Genomic DNA, 27,957 nt, shown 5'->3' on the forward strand with positions numbered 1-27,957 from the left:
CCAAGTGAACAGCAAATGACCCGGGAATACAGGCATGTGACCAAAGAGCAAGACAACAGACAGACATGAGAGAGGAAGACGGAGGAAAAGCATGACGAGGGGGAAGAACGCTTGAGGACAGGAGCATGGCATCTCTGGAGAAAGGAAAAGAGTACCTGACTTTATCAACAAAAAACGCGTTTGCTGGAGGGAGCTAAAGAGAAAGCAGGGTGGGAGTAGAACTGTTACAAGGCTAAAGAAGGAAAATGAGAGTGTTTTGGCCCGTTCAGTGCTCAGGATTCTCATTGAGCCTCTATCGGCTAGACGTTTTTAACTAACTTTCCTTCTGGACGAGGATCCCACACCAAGAAAGCCGCCATGATTTTTCTATCCATAGTCTACTTCACCTGAAGTTTCTATCAGTAGAAGACTTCCATGGGATGGTGTGGAAACGCAAGGAAAGAAGGTGACAGCTTGATGGGAAGGTAAATCTTCACCTCCTGCTCATGGCTGACTGGTATGGGGAAGTAAACCTCAGAGCCATCCTACAAACGGGGCGGGGGGGAAAGGAAGGAATCCTTCAAGCAAAGTAGCTGACCATCAAAACGAGAAAGCTCGCGCTTTTAACCATTAGCAAATGACAGGTAACAGAACCAGGCACTTTGTGCAAGCCTGAACAGGTCTGAAATCCTGTGAAGAAGATTTGTACTGATTGCTTAGGACGTAAGCTTAAAAAACACGTATCTGAAATCAGTTGCTTCTTTTTTGAGGTAATGAACATGTCGCTCGCTGTAACACGCTGGATTGCCTCCAAAATATTTTGCTCTGTATAAAATTAGAGACAGGAGTCTGTGGCTACATTTATATTAGTTCCTGAACACATTTAATTTACATTCCCAGGTGCTGAGGCCAGTTGGCATGGAATAACTTGCTTCTGCTTTGAAACTCATCAGCTTCAAAACCTACATCTAATTCACCTATGGAGAATGGTCCCTGGAACACCCTCGCTCCAAAACTTTGTCTGGAAATTGTTTGCAAGAACATGGCTTGGCAAAGAGCAAGCGTGTCACGGACCTGCACGTGGTCTAGGTAAGAAGAAGCCATGCTGCACGCAGCTCAGGTAAGAGCTGCTGCTGCTCCGACGCCAGAGCAGAAAGTTCAAGAGTCGCTGCTGTAATTCAGTTTTTCCTGGCCTTTCTATCAAAGTGCCTGGTTTCTCACGTTTCTGAGGGAGTCCGATTTGCCTCCTGGACTGCTCACAGCTGCAGAAACTGCAGAAGGCATTGCCTACAAAAACCGTGTAGAGAGTAACTTGCTCTCACAGGAGAAATATGTCATAACTTGAACTGCAGAGCAGTTCCTTCCACATAGGTGTGAACAAGAGTATTATTATATGACCTGAGGGACTAGGAAAAAAAAATTCTGGTGAAAATTACTACCACCTTTGCCTCTTTCCTGTAGAAGAACAGAAACCAGTTCAGCTTTTATCCCTGTGATGCCATCTTTCAGGACCTGAACTATAAGGTAAGACCCATTATGAGAAGACAGGAGCTTTTCAAAATACTCTTTAGAAAAATAGTGAGTTATTCTCAGGTTCTGCAAATTGACAGTGATCAGTGAAAATCGTGTCCCCTTCCAAGGAAAACCTGATGCATTTTCCACAAACACTCGCAGAACTGAGCATTTCTGTAGAGGTTTGTAACACAGGAAGACGACTGGTGAGGATGAAACGTGAATAGAAATGTGTGAGAGAGAGAGACTGAGATAACACCACAGCAAGAGTTAATTTCCTTCTCTCTCTCTCTTTCTCCCTCATTTCCTTATTAGCGCTAAATATCTGTAACACAGTTCATCATGGCAGTCCCTTTGGCAGCTGCTCGTTGTTAACTAAACACATATTCACATCAGATAAATACACTTCAGTGCTGCCTGTGTCATAAACTTCCACAGCGATCACATACTCTCGCTTCGCTTCCAGTATCCACCTGTCTCCTGGCTAAGGGAAACCTGAAATAAAACACGTGGTTTGCTCCCGAGAACCATCAACAGCAACTAATGGTGGTAACGCATTTTCCATTAAGAAAACTCCATTATCAAAAATGATTAATCTGCAGATTAATAATAGAAGCACTCCAAATTGGCTTGGAAACCAGAAGTTTGCATCACGTTTTGTCCCAGAGCAATGAGAGTGCCAGTGGTGGTAATTTCTGTAACGGAGACATCTTTCTGCTGCCAATAAACAGATTTCAGCGCAGAATGGAGAAGGACAGGCGTGAGGCAGCCAGCCCTTACGGGCACTGTGAAACTTTTCTGGATAGGAATTAGTGACTGAAGCAGAAAAGCTCTCATTATTCATCCTCCGAAGTATCCAGTACCATGTAAAAACTAATTCTTGAATCCAAACACTCTCCAACAAAAACAGTTCAGCAAGCAGCACGAAGGCAATCATGACACATGCTTTCCAAGCTCCGAGGCCCATTTTCTGTTGTTAATCTTTCGTTTAGTTAATTAATCTGATTTCGAGAGCAGCCCATCAAATGGAGAAAAGCCAACTTCAATTTTCAAATCAATGCACTTGAAAAGATGCTTTTGCCTTTAGATGCCCACTGCCAACATAATGGATGCAATTGTATTTTAAAGAAGTATGTTCCTGATTAAAAAAAAAAAAAAGTGAGAGTTTTACAATCAAGTTTTCATTTTCTTATTACCTAAAAATCCAGCTTCTACAACATAGATAGTGTAATTAGGAAGACCAGATGCAGCTCGCATGTGAACATCTTTGTTCTTGCAGGAATTCTTTCACGATTTCCATTTTATTAAAAAAGAACATGGACGTCCTCAGAGAGCCCAAGTAACTACTCCAAGAAGTTAAAGCAGAGAAACTCAGAATTGCACCCCAAAATTTCCTGTTTCCCTTTCCAGTCTCTTTTACTCACAGTCTCTTTTACTACAAATCAGGTTGGTTATACTTGGGAAAGAGGATGGCCACCTATCGGGACATAAGATCTAGCCGGAACTCTATTTAGAAGGATAGTCTCATGAACAAAGACAAGATTGCTCTGTCCCAAGTGCACTGCTCCCACAGCGGCTGTCTTCACCTCCAGGCCACTGGAAGAAGGTCAGACCCACCAGGCGCAATAACTTGAGCACAAAGTTCAAGCTCATAGTGTCCAAGGGGAAGTTTTAATTCTGCAAAAAGGTCAGTTTACAAATTACAGGAATCTGATCATCACCTGCAGAAAGGAGAATTCGCACAGACACTAAAACTCATGGCTTCTTGCTAGTGGACATAGTAAACCCAAACTTCCTTCCCCTTTAAATATGAAGACAAGAAGAAGCATTTCTTTCTCAGGAGGAAGAGTTACAACTTTGCAATTATAGCAGGAGAGCTTATCTCACAAGTAACGATTACGATTCTAATACCTTCGACGTCCAGAGCTCTCACAGCCAGCTCCAGGGAAGAATCATCCACGCAGAGTTCTCGAGTTCAGGAGAGAATTTCAGTACTGTCTATCATATCAGCAATGACATCCCAAGGGAGTAAATGGCCTCTCACTACAACAAGAGACCAAGTAATCATAGAACAACAAGCTCCTACTGGCTTCAAAACTTGTGAAAAGCTAGTACTACTGAAAATAATAAAGAACAAATGATGGCTTCCTGTCCTACAGAGCCTGAATAATATGCTATCACAAACCATAGGTTTTTCAACAGAATAATTAAATTGTTCTTCTTTCTAAAAATTTACATCTCTGTGTATAGCCCTCTGCTCTACGAATTTTTACTTTTCTACCTACCACATTCCTCAGCTGTCACAACACTGCTTAGCTTTCTGCCTTGTGAAGACTGAGCAGACGCCAAAGCTTTTTGGGAACAAATGGCACCGTTCCCATCAACGGGCTCGACAGTGACTATATCGTGACATGAGGAAGGCCTGAAAGACAGGAGGATGCTTTTCCCCCCTCCACTCACAGGTGGGGCTTAAAAACAAGAAGTGGCAGAGTGCTAAAATAAATGCAGGTTTATATTGTCATTAAAACACTCCCTTTTTTAGTATTTATTCCTGTAGTAACCTGCTTTAACGCATTCATCTCAGTGCTGGGTAGAGGTCGCTCACGACAGCTCACGTATCGAGATCCAAAGTTGCACAGGCCAAGAGCTGATGGTCCCTCTTCTCCAAGTCTTGATGTTGACGCCGGCCGACCGTAAGAGCCCAGAAAGCAAACCAGCCCTGCCCTGCCCACGCAAACCGGCATCCCACGGCTCAGCACGAGCAGATGGGATCCCCTCGACCACCCCGTCAGATCACAGAGGCCCCTCGGACTCCGGTGCTTTTAAACGAGGCGAGAGCCTTCTGTCTCGCAGCCACAGGGCACGGCCATGCCCGCCACCCCACGGGAAGACCCTGAGCTCAGGGGTTTGGGTTTTTTCCAGGACAGCCCCTTGTGCTCTCCAAACCTTTCCCTAGCCCAGGAAAACAAGCCACTGATCCCTCCTCCCAACAGCCTTCCTTGGCCCCTTCATTCTCCAGCCCTGTTACCAGAGGGTCCCTCAACACCCCCCACAGCCTTTTTTTCTCCCCTCAACGCTACTCCCTTTTTCACCAGGAGCAACAGCCATACCGCTGCCCGCTCACCAGCAGTAACAGCCCCCCTCACCCCCTAGCTCAAAGGGAACCGGGAGCTCCCGGCTGAAGGGCAGCAACGCTTTGGGGCACATTTAGCTTTAAGGCGAAGACAGGCACCACCGAGAACAGCAGGAGGAGGAGGAAGAGGAGGAGGAAGGGGAGAGCAGCCAGCCAAGCCCGCCTCATGCCGCCAGGCTGGAGCCGCAATGGCGCTGCCGGCAGAGCGCCCTTCCCGCCTTCCCACCCCCGCGCCTGCGCTCCGCCACCTACAGCTCCGCGGCCAGCGGGGGCCAGCGGCCACTCGCCCCGCGGGAAGCAGCGGCTCTCCCCGCAACGGCTGAGGTAAAAGAAGGAGGACTCGCCCCCCACAGACCCGCTTTTGCGCTCTGGGCCTGGGAAGAAGCAGGCGAGCTCGGCCTTAACCTCAGCCCCCGTCCCCTCCCTGAGGGACGGGCACAGGCCCCGGTCCTCACGCCCACCCTCATCCCCCGCGGGCCCAGAGGGAGCGGCTCGCACACAGTAAAGCTCTGCAGCTGGACAGCAGCGTGGAGGGATTGGCTTTTATTTCAAAAGACAGTAAGACAATTGTTCAATTTAGTATCAAAACACTTGATAGGGTTTTCCTCTAGATTGGCCCCTGAAACTGCTACAACCAAGCAGCATGCTCGAGCACAAGCTACACGCCGCGAGCTTGACACATCTCCACACTCACGCCTCACAACAACTACACATCAGCAATGCACAGCAAAATGGCTTGTACCTTAAGACACTAAGAGCACTCTCCTGGCCAGGAGGGAAGACCTCGGTTCCCTCCCTCAAGGTAGGCAAAAAAAAAAAAAAAACAAAACAAAACCGAACTTCCCCCAAGAAAACAAGGCTGTTGTACTTAAGCTGTTAAGTGTAACCCAGCGATGAGCAATAAAGCTTGGTGTGTCAGCACTTAGTGAAGGCAAATTCAACCCCTGTGTAGCAACAGGTTAGAGGGGCTGTGGCTTCTCTAAGCCTACAGGAAAGGAAGTGGCCAACAGTAGGGGGGGAAGGGGAACAACCCCTGTGAAGGTTCAATTGTTCAGAAAACAGGCTGGGCTTTAAAAAAAAAAAAAGTCTCCTTTTGCACAAGTTGCTTCTCCACAACACATAGTTACCTTAAAGCTGAGAAACTGAACTGCTCTTTTGGCAAACAGCTCCTGGAAAGGAAGTTTTTCCCAACAGGCTTCTAGCCCGGCTACTCTGATTCAGTGGCCCGCAGCCAGGAACTGTCACACCCTCTTTCCTCCCCTGCCCAAGCAGGGTGGCCCAGAGCTGATGAACAAAAGGTTAATACCGAATTTTAAAGCCAAGAGCTTCGAAGTGTAGCTCACCAGCCTCAGAGTTATTTGGAATGTTTACAATGGTCACTACAAAAAAAAAAAAAGGTAGTTACAAAATGTATACATCTCAAACATGCTCCCCAAACATTATTGCATTGTTTATTTCCCTTAATAATGCTGTTTGAAGCTCTGCCCAACCTGATGGCCTTTAACCCTGAGGCAAAGGAGAGGATTTACGTTTGGTCAAGTTGGCAACAGAAAGTAAACTCTGGTCCCCAAGGGTTAGAGGTCAGCGGCGGCTGGGCTGGCCCCCCCCAGGCATCGTGTGGCGGAGGCAGTGGCAGGGATCCATTACATCTCGTTCAGGTCTAGCAGGGTCTGGTCCAGCATTCTTTGCGTGCAGAGATGCTCCTCTTTGGTGGATTTCAGTTTATCTGGCAGGAAGCAAGAGTCGAGAGTTACAAGTCAGCTTCAGACAACCGAGAAACCTTCGCCAAAGAAAGCTTGCGCTAGCCCCTTCCCAGCACGCTGCCGCAGCAAGTCCTCGGACCGGGGGTGCCTGGCTGGGTGCAGCTAGAAGCTCTGAAGTTACCTGGCTCGTTTGTAGCCCTTGCCTCTCGCATTGCCGGTGCTCCCAGGCGGCATGGTCACGATGTACTTTTAGCCAGTGCTCTAGGCAGTGTTTTGCATGCAGGTGCCTCCGACTGTAGCTAGCTTTCCCCGGGGCTTCAACACTTCCAGACAGCAGACACCCCGTGGCCCAGCAAGCCACCCAAGAGCACCACGGAGGTAAAACACACTTGGAAATCACCCCCTGGAATTACAGCTGGTCGTGCCCCCCCCTTCCCCCCAGCGCAGGACAGAGATGCCAAGCTGGTCACCAAGACCATAACTACCTAGCAGCAGGGAGCAGACAACCATGCCTCAAGGACAGCGGGGAAGAGGCTGCTTTCAGTGAAGGGCAGGCAGGGAGCAAGTAGGAGCGAGGGTGCTGTGACTCTGCCCAAGACTACAGGCAGCTGTACAGTCAATTCTCACATGTTCCTTAAGCCAGGAGGAGAGCTCAGATCAGCAACTAGCGCTCTAGATAGGCTTTACTCCAAAGGTGAGCCCACCCTTATCACTGAAGAAATCCACACGCTGGGACACTGGACAGACAGGCTGTAGAAAGACGTCCTTTAGGTACAGGCAGTTTCTCAAAGCCGCTCCCCAACCTCCCCAGGGTCAGAAACTGTGCACAGAGCGAGAAGCAGCCTTCCTAGAGCACTAGCAACTGCAGCGCTTAAAGATTCCCTGCGGGCACTCAAGACACAGCTTCACGCTGTGGATTTTGGGACTTGCTTTCAAAGATGTCCATGAGTTTTCCCAACCCGTTCTGGGGCTCTGCAGCTGCACTGGGGTCAGGCCCTGGGAGCGACCACTTCCCCCAAACTCTTTCGGTTAGGACTCAACTATATAGGAAAGTACTACAGGTATGCAGTGTCTTACAGACCACGAGGTCAGTCATTTATTGTTAGAAGCCATCATTCCATGCAGCAGGACATCCTACAGTCATTCAGCTAACAGTAAATTAGGTCGTAGCACTCGACAGGCATCTTTTAGCAGACGTAAGCCTAACTTCACCCCACCCCTCTCTTGGTGGGTGCAGCCATTCTGGTTCCATGGAGGAGCCAGGCAGGACCCCCTGGACAAGCGAACAAGACTGCTCAAAAGACAGCCAAGTCTGAGGGTTACTTCAGCAAGAGTAGAGGTTACCTTTATATATAAAAAAAAAAACTCTTAAATAAATTAGAGGATAAATTCAAGTGCCCCGTTAAATAGCAGCAATTGCATAAAATTTGCAAGTCTGCCAGTCTTAAAGAATGATCAGATTTCACTCTGGTCCACAGCATTGGTGGTCGCAATAAGCTCGTTTAATGGCATTAGTGGGCCCCCTTCTCAGTCACACAGATCATGCAGCGTTAACTTCAGCTCGTTAGAGAGCAGGCGATTTTTCTCAAGCTGGCTGTACAGGCGCTCTGCAGCGGCAACAGGATTAGGGGAAACAAGAGGAAGAGAGAAAAAAGAGAGAAAGGGAAGGTTAGTAGTGTACCAAGACCAGCACATCAAATAAGCTGTCTCCATAACGCGTGCCTCTGAGGATCAAGTCTAGGCTATTGCACAGATGAAGCCGGGAAGAACAAAGGTTTGTCTTACTCTAACTTGCATTTCAGCTCAGGAAGATCACAGAGGAAACCAAGTGCGGGCAGAAATGGAAGTGCTGCCAAGGGCTTGAAGGCAAAGAAAGGAAGAGGAGAACACCAGAAGAGGAGCCTGCAGGCTGGGCTGGGCTGCACCCAGGTAAGGAGAGAGACTCGGGATGTGCTTTAAGGCTATGGAGCACTTTGCAGAAAGAAGTAGTCCTACCACAGCTGAACCAGAAGCACCTTCCAGGGTGAGCCACACCACACAGCAGTGGGATTGATGGGGTTTTAACAGTAGGACAGGGACACCCGGAGAACTGAGAATGACAGCATCTCATACCTGACCTGGAGGACACTCCTCCAAGGACATGCCTTTGTGCCACCCTAACAACCCACCACGTCTAGACAAGGACTGAAGGCAGCATCTGCTTCGGGTACAGGACAGAGGAAGTTCTGGAGCACAGGCTCTTATTTTACATCTGCCCCAGAGCAACTAAATGAGCTGGGCACCAACTGCCGCTGCACCTGACAGCCTTCACCTCCCGCCCGGTCCTTACAGCGGCCACACTCGTCCCCAAGGCTGGTACCACGCACACGTGCTCATCAGCAGCTGCAGGGAAAGGGAGAACCAGGCTGATCCTCTCCCGGGACAGGTCACCTCTCAGGGCTGGATGGCCACTGTCCTGCCATGCCACAGCCAGCCACCACAGAGAACCAATTTAGCATCTACCTCTGCCCATCTACTCCAATTCCTGCATTTGGGGGAATTCCAGGCAGTGAAAAAAATCCTTATACGACGGCTTCCAGCCTGGCAGAACTAATCATCACAAACTGCAGCGATATGCACAGCGTGCTGCCTCTGCCTGATGAGCGAGCATAAAGCACAGCAGTTTTCGCTGGCCTTCGGATTCTTCTCAAATCCTTGTACTACAACGTCCCTAGGAATCCAGGGCACCCTCTGAAGGGGATCTACACCATTCCTCGTTGCTTTCAACCTAGGAATATTTTGCTCTTGAACAGGACCTGGCCTGGTAAGATTCAGGACACTGAGCCAAGCTGTTCATGTGGAGCGGCCAAAGCACGTGCCCCTCTACAGAGTCTCAGCTCAGTCCCTCCAGCGTGACAGCCGCACACAGGGAGGGAAGCTCACCTTCACCCAGCTCCCCTCAGCACCTGCTCTAGCTGCACCTCACTCTGCAGGACAGAGGTACTAACACTGATTGATTGTCCCTTCTCTAAAGCCACCAAAGGACCAAGCAACAGCCAGAGAAGCCAACAATTTCCATCCCACCGCAATCTAACTAGAAGCTGAGGGAAGGTGTGGTATGGGGGACAGGTACACCCCATCCTGGCCTACACCTGCCTTGCACATCGGCTACTACTGCTGCTAAGGACTCGCCCTCTGGCCTCCACGCTGGCTCTGAGCAGGTAGGCTGGGCACCCTGATGCCAGTCTCCAGCCCCAGGAGATCAGGGCTGCTCCTGGGTCTCCAGAGTGGCAGAGGATGGGAGCAAACTGCAGTCAGAAGTACCAGTGACTGTAGGCTGGTGCAACGGCTCCCAGCCTTCAAGCAAACATTACTGCTTGTGGACAGGGACCGGTGATCTACCCACACGAGGGAGCAGACTGCCTGAAGTAATTAGCATGACCCTTCCTAGACCTCAGGAACAGCTCCTCAGCACGCAACGCTTGCCCCGCTCTGCTGGGGCCAGCTCCAGTGTTTGGCCTGCTCCCTTCTCCACCCAGCCCGCAGGGCAGCCTTACCAGCCATCCTTGCAACCTGGGGAGCGCCAGGACCTGTGCCTCCTGGTCAGCTAATCTGCATTTGCAGCACTCCTGAGTCAACAGCCCAGCTCTTGGTAACCAGCCTGCACAAGCCTCGCGATCCAGTCAGACAAGAAGCCTCTCAAAACCTCCCAGGGCAGAAGTTGCATCACCCACCCACCCATCCATCCATCTACCACCCAGTGTGGAGTTCCATCAGGATAAGCAGGGAAAGGGCCTGCCACAGCCCAGCCTTCGATAACATCGCTTGCAACACCACTGTGCAACAGCAGAGCCACCAGCTCCACACAGTGCGAGTCAGTAATAAACCCACAGCTGACAGGACCTCCCCATGAGGAGGGAGGCCATTTCACAAGGGCAGGGTGCCACCTCCCACCTGGTAAGAGCTGGCAAGTGAATGCTGGGCTAGAAGCCACCACACGCCCAGCCGCTTGTGACAGAAGCCCTCCCACAGGATCTAGACCCCCTACAGCTGCAGGTTTGGTTACTGAGGAGTTCTGGGTTCTTGCTTTGTGCTTACAGGGCAGAGAGTCACTGCCCCATACCCCAAGAGAGCCAGACCACATTCTGCCAGAGCTTTCCAAGCTATTATCCTTTGAAATTCCTTGTGGGAATGCTCCCTCCTTCCCCACCCAGACCCAGCAGAGAGGAGATAGCCCTGACACAGAAGACAGAGCGAGAGCAGGCTGGGGCAGCTCAGCGTGTCTGGACTATCCTTACTGCTAGTGCCATTTGTGCGGAGAACGGAGTGACACAAACCTGAGGAAACCACGGGAGATGTCCCATTTCATCAAAACTCTGTTCATGAAGGGCTCTTCGGGCACTGTGGCAGATGAACCAATCCAGAAAGGAAAAGTATTTGACAAGCCACCACGAGGCAGCACATAAGAGTTACGAGAGGCTGATCAGTGTTTATGATACCAGAGCAACCAGCAACAGACCCAGAGCAGTGGTGACACACGTCAAGTGTTTGCAGCCTGCCGCCAGCTGCAGTGCTCAGTGTAAAGCTCCATGCCACGCTCCCAGGAGGATCCCGTCACCCTCAGCCCCTACATGGGGCGGGGAGGACTCTGCAAAACACGGATTCCCTGGCTTGGATGCTCACGGCCCTGCTGCGGTGCATTCTCATTCCTGAAGCAAGGGGCCATACATCCTCCCCACAGGCACAGGCAGCACCTTGCACCCAACCGGTCCCATCCAACTGGAAACCAGCCAGAGCTCGCTCAATATTTATTAGCTTTCACACCCTGCCAGCGACCTAGTGACTATCAGGCCTGGTGACTTCCCACTGCAAGCCAGCATTTGGCAACCGGTGCCGGTGAACACAGAGCGGGCAGGTGTGAGGAGTGTCTTCAGCCAGGCTGAAGCAGGCACAGCTCGAGGACCTCCTGCTGCAACCCCCAGCCTCCCGTTTCACCCTACGGAGCATGCTGCACACCAAGGCACCGTTTGCAGAGCTGCAATTCACATCTGTGAGCCAATAAGACACCCAAAAGGAAAAATCCAGAGCGTTAATGAAGTCTGTGTATTCCACCAAGGACGATGAGGGTTACACTGGTTTGAAGGCAACATTGAAACAGTTACTCTAAAGCAGCAAGTGGTCACTAGAAACCCATTTCTCAAAAGCACCAGCCGTTCCGTTCAATTTATACAAGAATTGTTTTCCTTAAAAAAGGTGACATCATGCTCAAGCAAGAGGCAAGAGAAATACAAAAGGAGCTTTATGGCTCTACACAAGATATGCAGATGAGAACAACATACTCCCAGCTACACCCAGACATTGAAAGGGCAGCCCCTCAGAGCACAGCAGTGTCTGGCACATCGCGTCAAACAGAGGGAGCTTTGTTTAGGAGCAAGTGCAGCATAACTGGGGGGCTGCTGCTGCTGCTGTCAAGCTTCAGCGTCTTTACAGCGCTCGTTCCCAGGGATGCCCTGTGCACAGTAACTGGAAAAAGGTACTGGAATTCAGAGCGAGATGACGAGAGCATGAATGCAGGGTGCAGATGCAGAACAAGCCACCAAGCAGAGAGGCAAATCCAAAGTGGAGTTTGGAATCGCAAGACTTATCTGTGTGAGACAGAAGGAGACACTAATTTTAAGAGAAGCTTAAGTGTTTGTGCACAGCAAACTTTGCTTAGGGAGCTTTCGGACACTAGCGTTGAGGCTCTTCCTCTGCAGCGCAAGTACCCGGCCTCTCCTCGGTTAGTGGTAAGGACTGCGCAGAGCAGCTGTTAGCAGAACCCACAGCAAATCTGAACAAAAAGCCCAGTAGCAAAGTTGCAGAAACGTACGCGTTCAGCTACTTCCACAGATCAGTTCACGATCCGGCCCGTCTCAAGCCTGTCACGGCAATTCCTAAGGAATCCACTCGAGCGCTATCCACAGCCTCTTCCAGGAGGAATCCCGAGACCATGGCCCAGTGGCTCCAGCAGGCAACTAAGCCACATTACCTTAGGAAGCCTTTCCCAGCGGGACTGGGAATTGCGCTCGTAGAGTTCAACTCAGAACCCTTTCAGGCCAGCACAGCGCTTAGTGTTACACATGCGGATCACAAGGACCTAGAGTTAGAGTACAGCATGCTGCAGGGAAGCCTCCACAATCCTCGAGGCAGAGATCTGTAGAAGTAACCTAGACAACACAGTGCCATTGATTCTCCAACTATGAAAATCACAGCAAACCAAGCAAGCTCTGGCGGTCTAGCCTGCTGAAGCGAGAGGCGAACACCAGCCAGCTCATATTTACATGGAAGTCATGTCATTCAGGGCGTGGTCCAGTTCCTCACTAATTGCTTTGTACTTCAGTTTCTGGGCATAGAGCTCATCTAGAAGAGGTTTAGGAGGAGAACAAAAGGGACACAATGAGGGAAGGCAGAAGAGTTCTTCCAACACCCTGGGGCAGGAAAAGCAGTATGGGATTCATGAACAGAAGAAAATGAAGTTAGATGTGGAGCCATCGTGACTCCGTATTAGTTCCCGACAATGAACGGGAGGCTTCCAGCAGCCTGAGGACAGTCTGACCAGCAAATGCCTTCCAGGATTACAAACCAGCTCCGAGGGGAGCAGAGCCAAGAACTCAAACCACATCAGCTTGTGAGAACAAGCTGCCCAGCTAGGTCAGCAAGAACCACTGACAGGAGGAGTAGCAGGGAAGGGCAACTCCATCCACTTAGGGAGAAGCTCACTACACCTAAGGAAGGCACAGATCAGTCGAGGTGCTTTGTTCTCACCTTCAGTCTCAATACAAAAACCGGCTTGGGAGAAGTCAGTCACGTAATAGTCCTGGGCATCCAAGGGAATTCCCATTCTGCAGCACACAGCTAGGCAGGGTGAGCCGAACAGACAGGCCGCACCCGTGTTCTCCATCAGATAATGGAGCAGACAGGCAGATCACCCGCCTTCAGGGGAGGAGGCAGTCCTGAAACTCTACCGATGCACTCCTCCAGCACTGCGCGGAGCTGGCACAGACTTCTCCCAGCTCTGGCTGCCTAGGCTACAGTACAGCTGGTAATGTTGTTAACGGCTTCGCAGAGCCCAGAGAACTTTGTCAGTTGTCATAAACTAGGTCACTTCAGCTGCAAGGCTGGAGACCAGAGCCAACTCTCGATCAACGTGTTTCAAGGGGAGCATGCAGGGATTTGGAGGAGTTTTTGCAGTTCCCAATAAAAGCTTGTCCTGGAGCATGAGGTGGCTCAGATTGCTGCTTGGCTGCGGTTCTGGAACAGCTCAGCTGACACCATTGCTATTTCTAGATAAAAAAACCTCCTGAGTGACTCCAGACGGTAGGATGTGGCTTTGAATCTCCAAGACCTGGCACTAAAACACCACAAAGACACATGCTGTGGTTGAGGCAGGAGGCCTGTAAGAGTTTTGGTTTACCAGCACCACCACTCCAGCCACAGCTATCCACAGAAGAATCCGGCCACAGCCCCAGATTTAAGGGAGGCAGTTGGAACCTTCTTCCACGGCTTGGGGAAAAGTAGGATTCTGCAACGGCCGGCCTCAGGAGTGCTCCTGGAGTACTGTGAAACCAGGAGGAGGAAAGGAACCCATCCTTGGCACAGGCTGCCCACCACACTGCGTGGATGGGCCTTCTGGTGATTTAATCTCAAACCAGGACCGACACTGGGGAGTCCGAGTCTTCACAGGGGCTGTTTCAAGACTCACCAACTACTTGTGGTTGACTTACAGCAACACTGTCTGCAGCAGACAGCCACGTGCGTGAGATTCTGCACACAACTATGTTATTGTAACAAATTCCTGTTGAGTTCAGGCGGTTTTTTTCCTATGCCACTCCTTAAATTGGGTTAAGCTAGAGCATAGGAATCCAGTTACATTCCTGAGGACATCACAACCAAGATACACCGGCCGCGCTATCTGTCACTATCAGTCAGATACGGCAAGGTGTTTGCATCGAGAGATTGATACCTGCCACAGCACAGCCAGGGAACTGTTTCCTGAGTAGGTACACAAGGCAAGACTCAAGCCCAGAGGCACCAAGCCTCACCTTGGAGGCCGAGTTAGGTCATGCTCTAAGTATTGAGGAGCAGAGCAGTGTCTCCACTCTCCAGCTATCTGGGAGACAGCCTTCCTCAGCTCCCCACTCCTCACCACATATTCTTTGGCTTCCCATCCCCAGAATGTACCTTCCAAATCATCAATGGTCTTCTCCAGTTTGGCTACAGACCGCTCAGCAAATTCAGCACGGGTCTCCGCCTGCCAGACAGAAGCGAGCCAGTTAGCATGACGGCTTTGGGATACAGCGAAGGACTACAGAGGCATCAGCCTGAGGACATGAAATCTCCCACCCTCCACGTCTCTCCCCAGTCAAGCTGAGGCCAGCTCACCCAGCTGGGCCATCCCAACATCATCACTCACCTCTTTGAGTTTATCAGTCAGGATCTTGATCTCTTCTTCGTATTTATCCTCTTTTTGAGAGTACTGTGGGAAAGGAGAGGAGTCAGCAATCAGCAGCCCTCAGCAGCCCCAAGTACCTCCCACTCCAGAGAGCCAACAGCTCCAGAGGGAGGCTTGAACTCCTCACCGCAGCGCACGTGCCCACAGAAACTTCCAACTGGGAGCTGTTGTCATCCCACCCTAGTCCAACAGAACTGGGGCAGGCAGCAAGTCCCACATCATGCAGGTAACACAAACCTGTTACAAACTTGGGCGCAGAAAAATTCTCATCCCAGCAGCATAAATATCTTGGCTGATCGAGTCTGCCCCAAGGCAGGGAAGGACAGCCAAACTTCCTGCACTCCCAGCTTCTACTACAGTCAACATTAGCCCTGCACTGAAATCCGTTAGCCTTCCTGGGAGAGCAAATACAGCTCTCCTTGCTTGCTTAAGGCTGCAGTTGTGTCATTTCCATCCCAGTGGGTGCTCTGCTGTCACACACCCTCCTAGCAAAACAGAAATGTTCCTGGCCCTTGGACAAGCAGCCCTACCTTCTCAGCCTGAGCCTCAAGAGACTTGAGATTGTTGGTGACATTCTTCAGCTCTTCTTCCAGCTCGGAACATTTACTGTGGGGTTTTGTAAAGAAAGGGGAGAGAAAAAGGAAAAGAAGAAGTGGGAGGGAAAGACGGGAGAGACAAGAAGTGAATCCACGTGCAGGGAAGACCAGGTAGTTCTTTAGGAGAAGGTCTGCGATGAGACTGGATGGGACCCTGCTTTGAGGCACTTGTGCGGAAAGCAGGTTCCCTTCCCGCCTCCAAGGTCTTATTTTAAAGTATTCTGCCAGCACATGCGCAGGGCGCTGAGCTGAGCAGCCGAGATGTGGACACAGATTTCTGCCGGCCTTGGAGTCTTCAAGTAGAAACTGCATGTTTAGTTTGCTGTAAGGCGGGGAGCTGTTCTGATGGACAGACGGACAGCCACCACCACTCAGACAGGAGTACTTATGGGCAGAGAGGACAGAGCATTCCAGGAGAGAGAAAGACGCAGTTAAGCTGAGGGAAGGAACGTAGCAAGAAGACCACAAGAGTTCTGGTTTAATGGTTCGAGAAGGGAAAGGTTAGTACCTTTTCTTCGGCAACAGACAGACACTTCAAGTTCTGGTCCATCACTCTGATCTGCTCCTGCAGCTCCCGGCAACGACTGTTAGTGACGGTCACATGATGGCACAAGCCAGGTAGGGGCAAGGGTCAAAAGGAGCACCAATAACACAATACCGCAGAGCAAAAAAGGGGGTAGGGGGAAAAACACAAAAAAGTCATGGTCATGACATGCATGTCTGGGCAGGAAGCACAGTGCTACTGCTGCATACACACTAACTTTGTTAGACAAGGCCCGGAGTGCAGAAAGGCCCTGACCAGCTCCTCAAGGATCAGCTAAAGCATCCAGACATGTGAAAGGAGCCCAGACACCACAATTTGTGTGTCTGCTCTGAGCAGAGGAACTCCAGCTTGCTGCTCAGCAGTGCAGAAGCCTGTAGTGGTTACTGCAAATATGGCAAGAGGCCAGAGACCAACCTCAGCCACAGTTCCGCCCTTGGACATCCCGCATGCCGCTTCAGCTCCCGGCTCGGGAGGCCTCCGCCACTTTAGGATAAGTGCTGTGCACTCACGTGCTGCATAGCAACGTGTAAGGATCTCGTGACCTCACGTACAAAGCAGTGCTGGTGAACACCGAGCGGAGAAGGATTCTCCGGCCTCGGTAGCTCCCTCCATGCAAAGGGGCAGAACATCTCCGCTACACGGCAAATCACATCATCGCAAACTCCACATCCTCGGTGGACCTAATCCCGTTCCGAGCAGGAGAGCGCTTCCAACTCTTTCATCTGAGGATCTGAACCCACCCTGTGCTTCAGGCCTTGTGTAACAAGGTTAGAAATGCTGTGTTAGTTCCCATGCAAAGGTAGATGTGCCAGTTACATGCAAGCAGATTACTCACGACTCTGCAAGCTCAGCTCTCTCTTCAGTACGCTCCAGATCTCCTTCTATGATCACCAGTTTCCGAGCAACCTGGAAGGGAGAATCGGAGTTAAGAGGAAGGAAGAGGATTTTGTACTTGCAGGCTGTGCAAGGCAGTAAAGGGAATGCCTGCAGGAGCCACTGGAGCTGCCAGAGTCTTTTGGCGAAGGGGAACACTGATGTAGCTGTGCTGGGAGCCAGACTCTCCCCCCAGGTTTGCTGAGGAAAGCCCTGTCAGCAGGAAGAGGAGCTGCCTCTCCCAGCCAGGCTCAGCTGTACGACAGCATCCAAGGGTCTCACCTCCTCATACTTCCTATCTGCCTCCTCTGCGATGTGCTTGGCTTCCTTGAGCTGGATCTCCTGCAGTTCCATCTTCTCCTCATCCTTCAGAGCTCTGTTTTCAATGACTTTCATGCCTCTGCCCAAAAGAAAGCACAGGGAGGGGAGATGTATAAAACAATCCGGTACGAGCCAGCGGTGTAATGAGTTTCAGAGCATTAGCAGTGCTCCCCCGGGACCACGTTGCTTCCTTATGAGCCACGACACCTCCGAGTGCAGAGGGTAGCACAGGAAGGCGGACACCGCTGGGCTGATGCAAACACAGCAACCTCGATTCCTCAGAATTAACTGTTCCTAGGAGCATTACTCCAGCAGCTCATTGGGCTCCTGGACCAAGGGAAACGCGGTGCTGCCGAGAACAAGCCAGGCTGTTTTAGGGACTCCTCACAGCTGAGCCAAGTACTTTCCAGGCTGGAATGCAGGAAGAGCCAAGCCCGTCTTTATGGCAGGACATCGGCCGGGTCAGGCTGCTCACTACAGCGTGTGCACCGATAAAGCACATCAGCCAACTGGAAGTGGACCGCTCCCCTCTGAATCACACTGCCAGGTCAGGGGACGCCCGCCAGACGGGAGGATGCTGGCAGAGGCAGCGGGAAGAGATACTTCCCCACCGGCAGCCACCTTTACAAGTCAATGGTGTCCCACAACCCACTGATTTCTCCTCCCTTGGAGGCGGGGATGCGTGGTAGCACACAGCACTTACTTGCCCCTTAGCCTCAGGTTCCAAGATACTCACTTGAGGCCAACAGAATTGTTTGAGTTGCTCTGCATAAGCGGGTACCAACTCCCACATCCAGCCTTGATGTGGTACCTACTTCCCACCCTCCAGGAAGCCCAAGAGGTTGATGGCACTGGGCCCTCAGGCAGGAACACGGCTGAGATGTTTGACGGAGTGAGAGCAGCAGCCCTTGCTCACCTTTCACTTTCATCTGCAGCCTTCTCTGCCTCTTCCAGCTTCTGCAGAGCTGTGGCAAGGCGTTCCTGGGCTCGGTCTAACTCCTCCTCTACCAGCTGGATACGGCGATTCAAAGATGCCACTTCTGCCTCAGCCTAGAGGGAGCAGACGAGGGTGACTCAGTCTGTGGCAGGTTTAGCAGTTAGCACAGGACGGCCGAGGTCTGCCTTCAGGTCAGCAGCAGCACATGGGAAGCTAAAATAAAGCCGGGGTGCTTTATCCACTTTCTTACAGAGCTGCGCTCCCATAGGCTTGCACGCGCATTAAGCTTTAAGCAACATTTCACGCACACGCGCGCGTGCTTTGTCCATGCAGCAGTCATCCTGCAGGTTTCTCGCCTGTCAGCTTGAGCTGACGTGACAGTTTAAGCCGTAAACACTAAGTAGATGACTTACGCTAATGGGTCTTCTCTGCAGCTGCTGTAATCCTGCCAGGCCATCAATCACAGCCCTATTTATCCACCACACCAGAGCTCTGTGACAGCTACCATTTAGCACAAAGTCAGTTTACTCATGTGATCTGGACATGAGCATTGCTTGAAACGAACCCTCTCCTCAGCAACGTGAGAAAGATTAACAGCTTCAGGTTCAGAGGTCTGCCAAGCTGTGTCAGGGCGCTGGCGGGCCAGGCTTTCCACAGCGCTGTCCCGACCTGGGGCAGCAGCAGGGCTCAGCCGATCGCTGAAGCGCCCGCAATCCCAGCGGCTCAAGCCCTGCGCCCTCGGCTTCCTTCCTCCCAGCCATTCACTAACAGCCCAGAGAGAGAGCAAAAGCCTCAATCCAGTCTTGAGACAGGTTGAGGAGGCTGTTCCCCAGCAACAACCACATGCAGACAGCCGCCTCAGTTCAGTCGTACGTGCCAGGAGCCGGTGAAATTGCCGAGAGCCTGCAGGCGCCGCGCGTTTGCCAGAAGCGTGACCACAAAAGTGACCGAGGTTTTAACGAACAAGCAGAGATCAGAAGCCATCACGCTCCCCCGCAGCCAGGCCTGTTACAGCAGCACTGCTATCGACCATGAGGCGTCTGCTTACAGCCCAGCCTGCCTCAACCCCGACCACAGCCTGGGGGGAAGCCTGGACACTTTGGGGACACCAACACCCCACCTGAGCCACGCCAGGGGAACCCAGAACCCTGCTCTCCAGCAGGATTACTGTGCTGGTACAAAGATCGACAGGGCTGCAGCCATTTCAGGGCAGCACTGTGATCTTCTACAGAAACCTGTGTATAGGCACATGCCAGGCATATATGAAATATCCCAGCTACTTGTAACAAAGCAGCCTGCGAGGACGTGCTGCTTCTAACCAAGCCCAAGGAGGGAGGAGCGGAGCGATGAAAGAAGCCAGTGTTAGAGCAGGGCCCAACACAAATCACATTCAGTTCCCAGGAGAGGCTGGCCGAGCTCTTCCCCTGGTCGGCAGCGAGGCGCTCGGCACCTCGCAGCATGTTTCGAGACCAGGTTGCGAGAACCCAAGTTGAAGAGGAGCTCCCATGCCGGGCACGCCCTGCTCTTCACCAAGGAAACCCGCAACACTTTGGTGCTCTAACAAGGCAGCGCTGCAGCGGCTGCCCCGAGTCAGCCCCGCCAGCACGTTCCTCGGGAGGAGGAGGAGGAAGTGGTCTGCTCAAAGAGGAACAAAATGATATGTTTAACAGAACTGGGAAGGAGACTGCTTGACACACACGTCTTTTGCTTATTAAAGAGGCAACGAGCCGTCAAGGTGGAGAGCCTCCTCCTTCTCCCAGGGGACGGAGACACACCAGCACAGCAGCCCTCCTTTTCCTGACCCCCTCAACCACATCATTTAGCCCTGACTTCCTGCAGGCAGCGCTTAACCCACCCAAAAAAACCCAACCCTTGCTTTTAAGGAACTGCTGCTCTCCCTCTGCAGAAGGGTCCTTACACCTCCCTTTCTGCTCCTCCTCACCAGCTACAGCTGAAGCTCCCAGGCTTCCCCAGAGCACTGGGGTGACACTTCCAAGCAGCCCCGCCGCCGAGCGCCACATTCCCATTACTGTGTGCTGCCTTCAGGAAGGCAGCCCTGAATCAGGGAGCTACCAGGTGCCCTGCAAGCCAAGGCCAGAGCTCGCCTTGGCCTTCGAGGCTCACCATCGCTTCCCCAGGCCACAGAGATCTAAAACAGGGACATTCCTCAGGGCCAGGCCACAGGCTGAGTACAAGACGCCGCTACACTGGGAACACTGGTTCTCTCCCCTGTAGCGAGGCTCCGGCAAGCTAGGAGAAACATGCATGTTCCCATGACAACGCTGCTATTGCAAGAGAATTCCTTATGTGGCTGCAAAGAAAGAGCCCAGCTGAGGCCTGGGAGTGGCCTCGTCCCACTGCACGGCAGAAGCTTCTGCCATCAGCCTCAGCGGCAAAGCCCGATCAATCCTACGGCGGCGGCACCGCACCGCTCGTCACGGACGCCAGACTGGAGCACCGGGGGTGGAAAAGCCTCAGCTTCACGTTTTGAACGGAATCAGCAGCAAAAATCATTGCTTAAATTTGCAGAGGGTCACGCTCAGATCCCGGCCCGTCACCCGCGGGGACCTGCCCCGCGTCACCCCGTCCACCGTCCCCGCCACGACGCCAGCCTCGCCGCTGTGATGGAGCTGCGAGCGCGGCCGCTCCCCAGTTCGGATTCTGCCTCGGTTGCTCCTTCCCTCCCTCCAAGCAATCCCAGCCCAGTCCCTGCCCGTCCCCGCCACGGCTGCGGGTCTCGGGGGCAGCGGAGATCCCCGCTCCCCGGGATTTCGGCAGGATGCGGAGCTCGGGAGTTTTCCAGTCGCCTCCTGCGCTGGCAGCGTCGCCAGTGAGATCACTTCCATTTTATCGGCACACGCCAAGGCCACTCGCACCTTTGTGCTTGCAACACTGGGCCAGACAAGATGGCCGGGTTCCTCCCCTTCCTCTCCGGCAGCTCCGGGCGAGCGGGCAGCCAGGGAACCCGCCCGGGGACGGGGCGCTCTCCCCGACCGCCTCGGGTGGCTCGTCCCCCCCCCCCCCCCCCGCCAGCCGCTTTCAGCTCCGGGAAACCGGTAGCGGTGAAAGCAATCTCCCCCGGCTCCCTCCAGCTCCGGTCGCTCTCCCCAGCACCGGCCGGGGCACCGCGGTTGGGGGCCGGGGGGCCACGGCGGGACAGCCGGCGGGGACGGACCCCCCCGCCCGGCCCCAGCAAGACACCGCGGCGAAGAGCCCCGAACGCTGCGAGGCGGCGGAGGAAAGCGGAGACCCGCGCCGGGATCCCGCAGCCCCGGGCCCGCTTCGGAGCCGACCCCCGGGCACCGCCACACCCGCGGGAGCGCCGCCCGCCCCGGCTCTACCCCCCCCCCCCCCGGGGGGGGGTCGGCACGGCCGGCTGCGGGACGCCCCCTCCCCGGGGGAGCGGCGGCGCCGACCCCCACCCCGGCCCGCGGTACCGGCGGTACCTGCTCACGGTTACGGCGCTCGGCCTCCACCTCCCGCTGCAGGCGGTCGGCCCGCTCCTCCGCGTCGTCCGCCTGCTGCTGCAGCACCTGGATCTTGCGCTTCACCGCCTCGATGGTGGTGGCCCCCGCCATCCTCCCCGCCCGTCCCGGCCCGTCCTGTCCCGCCGCTCCGCGCCGCGCCGGCCCCGCCCTGAAATACCGGAACCCCGCCGCCCCGGCCCCACCGCCCGGGAAGTGACGTCACTTCCGCCGCCCGCGTTGCCGTGGAGACGGGGGAGCAACCGCCCGGCTCCGCGACGGCGGGGCCTGGGGGCACCGGGACCTGCCCCGTGTGGGCCTGGGGGCACCGGGACCTGCCCCACATGGGAGTGGGGGCACCGGAGCTGCCCCACACGGGCCTAGGGACACCGGGACCTGCCCCACATGGGTGTGGGGGCACCGGAGCTGCCCCACACGGGCCTAGGGACACCGGGACCTGCCCTGCGTGGGCCTGGGGACACCGGGACCTGCCCCACATGGGTGTGGGGGCACCGGAGCTGCCCCACACGGGCCTAGGGACACCGGGACCTGCCCTGCGTGGGCCTGGGGGCACCGGGACCTGCCCCACATGGGAGTGGGGGCACCGGAGCTGCCCCACACGGGCCTAGGGACACCGGGACCTGCCCTGCGTGGGCCTGGGGGCACCGGGACCTGCCCCACATGGGAGTGGGGGCACCGGAGCTGCCCCACACGGGCCTAGGGACACTGGGACCTGCCCCACATGGGTGTGGGGGCACCGGAGCTGCCCCACACGGGCCTAGGGACACCGGGACCTGCCCTGCGTGGGCCTGGGGACACCGGGACCTGCCCCACATGGGTGTGGGGGCACCGGAGCTGCCCCACACGGGCCTAGGGACACCGGGACCTGCCCTGCGTGGGCCTGGGGGCACCGGGACCTGCCCCACATGGGAGTGGGGGCACCGGAGCTGCCCCACACGGGCCTAGGGACACCGGGACCTGCCCTGCGTGGGCCTGGGGGCACCGGGACCTGCCCCACATGGGAGTGGGGGCACCGGAGCTGCCCCACACGGGCCTAGGGACACTGGGACCTGCCCCACATGGGTGTGGGGGCACCGGAGCTGCCCCACACGGGCCTAGGGACACCGGGACCTGCCCTGCGTGGGCCTGGGGACACCGGGACCTGCCCCACATGGGTGTGGGGGCACCGGAGCTGCCCCACACGGGCCTAGGGACACCGGGACCTGCCCTGCGTGGGCCTGGGGGCACCGGGACCTGCCCCACATGGGAGTGGGGGCACCGGAGCTGCCCCACACGGGCCTAGGGACACCGGGACCTGCCCTGCGTGGGCCTGGGGGCACCGGGACCTGCCCCACATGGGAGTGGGGGCACCGGAGCTGCCCCACACGGGCCTAGGGACACTGGGACCTGCCCCACATGGGTGTGGGGGCACCGGAGCTGCCCCACACGGGCCTAGGGACACCGGGACCTGCCCTGCGTGGGCCTGGGGACACCGGGACCTGCCCCACATGGGTGTGGGGGCACCGGAGCTGCCCCACACGGGCCTAGGGACACCGGGACCTGCCCTGCGTGGGCCTGGGGGCACCGGGACCTGCCCCACATGGGAGTGGGGGCACCGGAGCTGCCCCACACGGGCCTAGGGACACCGGGACCTGCCCTGCGTGGGCCTGGGGGCACCGGGACCTGCCCCACATGGGAGTGGGGGCACCGGAGCTGCCCCACACGGGCCTAGGGACACTGGGACCTGCCCCACATGGGTGTGGGGGCACCGGAGCTGCCCCACACGGGCCTAGGGACACCGGGACCTGCCCTGCGTGGGCCTGGGGACACCGGGACCTGCCCCACATGGGTGTGGGGGCACCGGAGCTGCCCCACACGGGCCTAGGGACACCGGGACCTGCCCTGCGTGGGCCTGGGGGCACCGGGACCTGCCCCACATGGGAGTGGGGGCACCAGAGCTGCCCCACACAGGCCTAGGGACACCGGGACCTGCCCTGCGTGGGCCTGGGGGCACCGGGACCTGCCCCACATGGGTGTGGGGGCACCAGAGCTGCCCCACACGGGCCTAGGGACACCGGGACCTGCCCCACATGGGTGTGGGGGCACCGGAGCTGCCCCACACGGGTCTAGGGACACTGGGACCTGCCCCACATGGGTGTGGGGGCACCGGAGCTGCCCCACACGGGTCTAGGGACACTGGGACCTGCCCTGCGTGGGCCTGGGGACAGCGGGACCTGCCCCATCTGGGTGTGGGGACAGCAGGACCTGCCCTGCGTGGGCCTGGGGGCACCAGGACCTGCCCCGCATGGGCCTGGGGACACTGGGACCTGCCCCATGCAGGTGTGCAGGTGTGGGGACAGTGGGACCTGCCCGTGTGGGCCTGGGGGCACCAGGACCTGCCCCGTGTGGGTGTCGGGACACCAGGAGCTGCCCTGCATGGGCCTAGGGACACTGGGAGCTGCCCCGTGTGGGTGTGGGGACACCGGGAGCTGCCCCACGCAGGTGTGGGGACACCGGGACCTACCCCATGGGTGCCTGGGTACACTGGGACCTGCCCCATGTGGGTGTGGGGACAGTAGGACCTGCACTGTAGGGGTGTAGGGACCTGCCCCACGCGGATGGGAGACAGCGGGACCTGCCCTGTGTGGGCGTGGGGACATGAGGACCTGCCCCATGCGGGTGGGGGGACACCAGGACCTGCCCCACAGGGGCCTGAGGACCTGGGCCTTGCCCCACACAGTCCTGGGAGCCTGCCCCACACAGGCCTCCATGTTCTGCCCCATGCGGGTGCACCCTTCGGCCCCCCACCCCTCAGGGCCCTGCGCCAGGCGGCCCCGGCAGCGCCATGGGGCCCCAGGACCACCCCGTCCCTCAGCCCTGCGGGCCTTATACGGGCACGGCCGGGCTGCAGTGGCACTGCATTCCTGGGGGCTGAGCTCACCCACCACCTCCCCCTCACCCACTCCCGCCTTGGAGCACCCCTGGACCATGCCGGGCCCGAGACCCCACATCCCTGTGGCGGATCACGCTGCCCTTCTTCCTCCCACCCCGCCGCCACGCGCCAAAACCCGCCATTGCGGCAGCTTTAGCCATTGCTAAAACTCTCCGGTCTCAGGGGAGAAAACGCTGCCGAGGGTGGCGTTCCTCTGCGCCACGAGGGTCATGGAGCCCCCGAGAGCTCAATAAAAACATAACCGAGACGTGTCGCTGCCCTCGCACGCCGCAAAGCCTGTTTGGCAGCACTTCGGGCACGCGAACAGAAGGGAAAGGGGCACCGGGCTGCCGCCCCTGCGCCGCCTCCTAAAAACCTCAGCAGCCGGGCAGGCGCGTGCCCCAGGGGTGCGTTTGCCAGGGCGGAGAAGGCCAGCACACGCTCGGCCGGCCGAACGCCTTGGCACATCCCCCAGAGATGAGCTGGCGACCGAAAGAGCCTGAGCCTGCGTGCTCTCGCTGGCTGGAAGCAGCCGGGAGGCAGCTCTGCGCATCCAACGCTCCGGGATGCGAAACCCCTCCTCCCGCCCCTCCGCTTCCCTGAGCCGGGGTGAAACCGGGGGAGCCCCGACAGCCGCCCTTGGGGGGGGACAGCCAGAAAAATGGGGGTTCCAAATGCAGAGAAAGGGATGAAGGAGTTGCAAAGCGAGCGGGGACGTGGTCCTCAGCGCTGCGCTGTGATGGCAGGGAGAGAGCGTGAAAAAGCCAGCAGGGAGCGAAGGGAGGGAAGAAGGGTGCGAAGGAGGGAAAGGGCTCCCCGGAGCTCTGCAACGCCGTGCTCGGCACAGGCCGAGCTCCAGCGCACGGCCGGCGCTGCCGGCACGCTCAGCCGGGGCCGGGACAGGAAGCCGCAAAGCAAAGCCGCAGGGCTGACGCACCGCCCGGCGCTCAGGGAGGGCTCAGGAGTTCACGATTACGCCCTGGTCCCCAGCTCGGAGCCAGAAGGTGCCAGCAAGAGCCAGCCCAGGCGCTGTGCTGGGGCTCGGGGCGCGTCCCCACGGCCCGGCGTCAGCACCGTAGCGGGAGGAGGTGGCCTCCGGGCTGGATGTGAGAGCCGGGCCCATCGAGGGCCGGGGGTTTTCTCCTGGCTCCCGCAGGAGGGAAGAGCTGCATCTCCCTGACGCTCGACCCCGAGACATCGCGGCCCCACGGGGTGACGGCCCCTCCGGCTGCCAGGTGATGAGTGGGGCCAGACGCCGCGCCACGTGGTGCCCGGGAGAGCGGCCGGCCGGTGAAACCCTGCACCGCTTGCGCCATTGTTTTCCTGGAAACGGCGGCCAACAATAGCCGGGCTGTGCCGTTGTCACGCTGCCCACGTGGTCTCCGCCTGCCCTGGGAGACGAGGGCTCCCTCCTCCTCTGGAGCCCGGCTCCTCCGACAGCAGCTGGGACTCGGAGCTCCCTGGGGACACGCATGGACCCCACGTCCCATGCTCGAGGAGCTGCTCGCTGCCGCCAGCCGTCGTGGCTCTGCCCCCAGCTCGGGGAGCCTGGCTGCCCAGCCTGCTCCATCCCTGCTCCCAGGCTGCCTGGGACGTCCTTGCCCGGGAAGAAGCTGGGACCAGCCCTGCCAGCATCCCTCTGTCCCCTGCGTGGCCGTGGGTGGCCCCCCCAGGATGTGTCCTTCCTGGGGTCACTCTCTGCTCCCAGACTCCCACACAGCTTTGCCAGGAGCGCAGAGCCTGACCGTGACCTCCCTCCATCCCCAAGGCTGCAGGGAAGGGCTGCAGGCCCACTGGGAGGGCGACAAGGGGAGGACGGCCAACCCAGCTCCCACCCTGCACCCCATACGTACGTCCGCCGCCTTCTTCTCTGCCAGCTCCAGCTTCTCCTGGGCATCTTTCAGCGCCTCGGAGTATTTGTCCAGCTCGTCCTCTGTCCCCTTCAGCTTCTTCTGCATGGCAGCGAGCTCATCCTCCAGCTGGAAAGGCAGTGGTGGTCACCGCAGGTGGACGCCCCTCTGGACCCCCACACGGCGGGAGAGCCCTGCCTCCCCCGTCCCAGGCTCAGCTCTGCCCCACGGCATCCTTCCTGCCCCACCCCGGGGCCAGCTCTGCCCCGCAGCGTCCGTCCCTGGCCCACATGACACCAGCTGGCAGGGGCTGAGCCCTGGGCAGCCCTCGGGACGCCCCACGGCATCGTGACACGGTCCCCGAGCTGTGAGACGGTGGCAGCTCTCACACCCTTGTTCCTCTTGCCGGAGTCTGTGTTGGGTCTGGGCTCGGCAGGGTCCAGCACGGGGAGAAGCCGTCCCCCCCGAAACATCCCCGGGCTGGGGGCTTCTGCTGCCCACCCTACCTGCTTGCTCCGCTCCTCCGCCTGCTTCTGCTCAGCCTCCGCCTGCTCCGCCCGGTCCAGGGCGTTCTCCTTGTCCAGCTTCAGCATCTGCATCTTCTTCTTGATGGCCTCCATCCTCGGTAGGACACGGGCGCCGGCGGCGGGGCGGCGGGCAGCGGGACGGGCAAGGGGCAGGCAGGGCGGCAGTGCTGCCTGCCGCCCCGCTGCCCGGTTTATCAACTCTGCCCTGCCTGCCGGTGCGGGGGCTTTGCCTTTCTTGGGCCGAGCTGCCTCCCCACCTTCCCAAAAAGTCTGTGCTCGGGACCCATTGTCTGCCCTGGGGGAGGCCGGGCGGCCGCAGCCTTATTTGGGCTCCTGAGGACAGCTGAGGCAGTTATAAAAAGCAGCAGCAGGTCTGTGAGCGGGGGGTCCCGCATTGTCCCGGCCACCCGCTCCCCCCCCCCGTGCAATGGGACACCCTGGCCGGTGTCGCAGGGACACCGTGCTCCCACCCGGCTCTCCCTCGGGACACGCCGGGCAGGCATTGAGCCGGGTCCGTGCGGCACTGGCAGCGAAGCCCCCCCAGGTTTGCACTCCACCAGGGGCTCGGGATGTTTTGGTGGCCCCTGAGCTGACATTTACCCATGCCTGGGGGTGGCGTGGAAAAGGGCGAGCTCAGCCCAGCTCTATTTTAAGAGCAGGGGCTTAGCAGCAGCCCCTGGCCCAAATTGTTTGGCTCAGGAGGGAGCTGCGGAGGGATCCAAGCCCGACACCCCGGGAAGAGCCCCCTGGGAGCCCGCTGAGCCCCGAGCCCGGCTCCAGTCACGCTGATGCTTGGCGGCGAGGCAGAAGATGCTGTTGGCAGCTGGAGGAGCAAATTCCCCAGGCACGGGGAGGAATTCTCAGGGAGAGCGGCAGCACTTCCTACGCAGCCGGGGGATTAGCAGCCTCCTCACGCCGGCCACAAGGTCCTGTTGGGAGAGAGGACCCACAGGCGAGACCCACTGTTCCCATCCAGGGACAGATTTTGGGGGCTGAGGGGGTCAGGAGACGGAGACCGACCCCGGTGGCAGCTCCCCGGGCAGGGCGCCAGGAGGGACGGTGCCCACAAAGGGCCCCGAGCGAGCGGCCACTGCACCTCCATGCCCCGGGAGCCAT

At 56.9% G+C, this 27,957-nt stretch overlaps 1 protein-coding gene across 21 annotated transcripts; it reads right to left on the bottom strand.

Moving 5' to 3' along the window:
- Positions 1–5,152: 5,152 nt before the first annotated feature.
- On the bottom strand, positions 5,153–27,011 carry TPM3 (tropomyosin 3). 21 transcript variants are annotated; one of them, XM_087772092.1, is made up of 12 exons: positions 26,821–27,011; positions 26,318–26,443; positions 18,048–18,181; positions 17,093–17,210; positions 16,773–16,843; positions 15,902–15,977; positions 14,759–14,821; positions 14,527–14,596; positions 12,627–12,705; positions 10,644–10,707; positions 6,955–7,077; positions 5,153–6,350 (listed from the first exon to the last, which is right to left on the bottom strand). In XM_087772092.1, exons 1-11 carry the CDS (start codon positions 26,932–26,934, stop codon positions 7,000–7,002), a joined length of 993 nt encoding a protein of 330 aa, XP_087628218.1. In that variant the 5' UTR covers positions 26,935–27,011; the 3' UTR covers positions 5,153–6,350; positions 6,955–6,999. The 21 variants fall into 21 exon arrangements, with proteins under 21 accessions (XP_087628218.1, XP_087628217.1, XP_087628220.1 ...); XM_087772091.1 differs by lacking the exon at positions 15,902–15,977 and adding an exon at positions 15,328–15,403 and having other exon boundaries at positions 26,821–27,008; XM_087772094.1 differs by lacking the exons at positions 6,955–7,077; positions 15,902–15,977 and adding an exon at positions 15,328–15,403 and having other exon boundaries at positions 26,821–27,007.
- Between the last annotated feature and the right edge of the window lie 946 nt (positions 27,012–27,957).

The sequence above is a fragment of the Nipponia nippon genome, unplaced genomic scaffold (genome assembly GCF_047370975.1).
Source record: "Nipponia nippon isolate SJK-2023a ecotype South Korea unplaced genomic scaffold, ASM4737097v1 scaffold_36, whole genome shotgun sequence".
NCBI classification, from domain to species: domain Eukaryota; kingdom Metazoa; phylum Chordata; class Aves; order Pelecaniformes; family Threskiornithidae; genus Nipponia; species Nipponia nippon.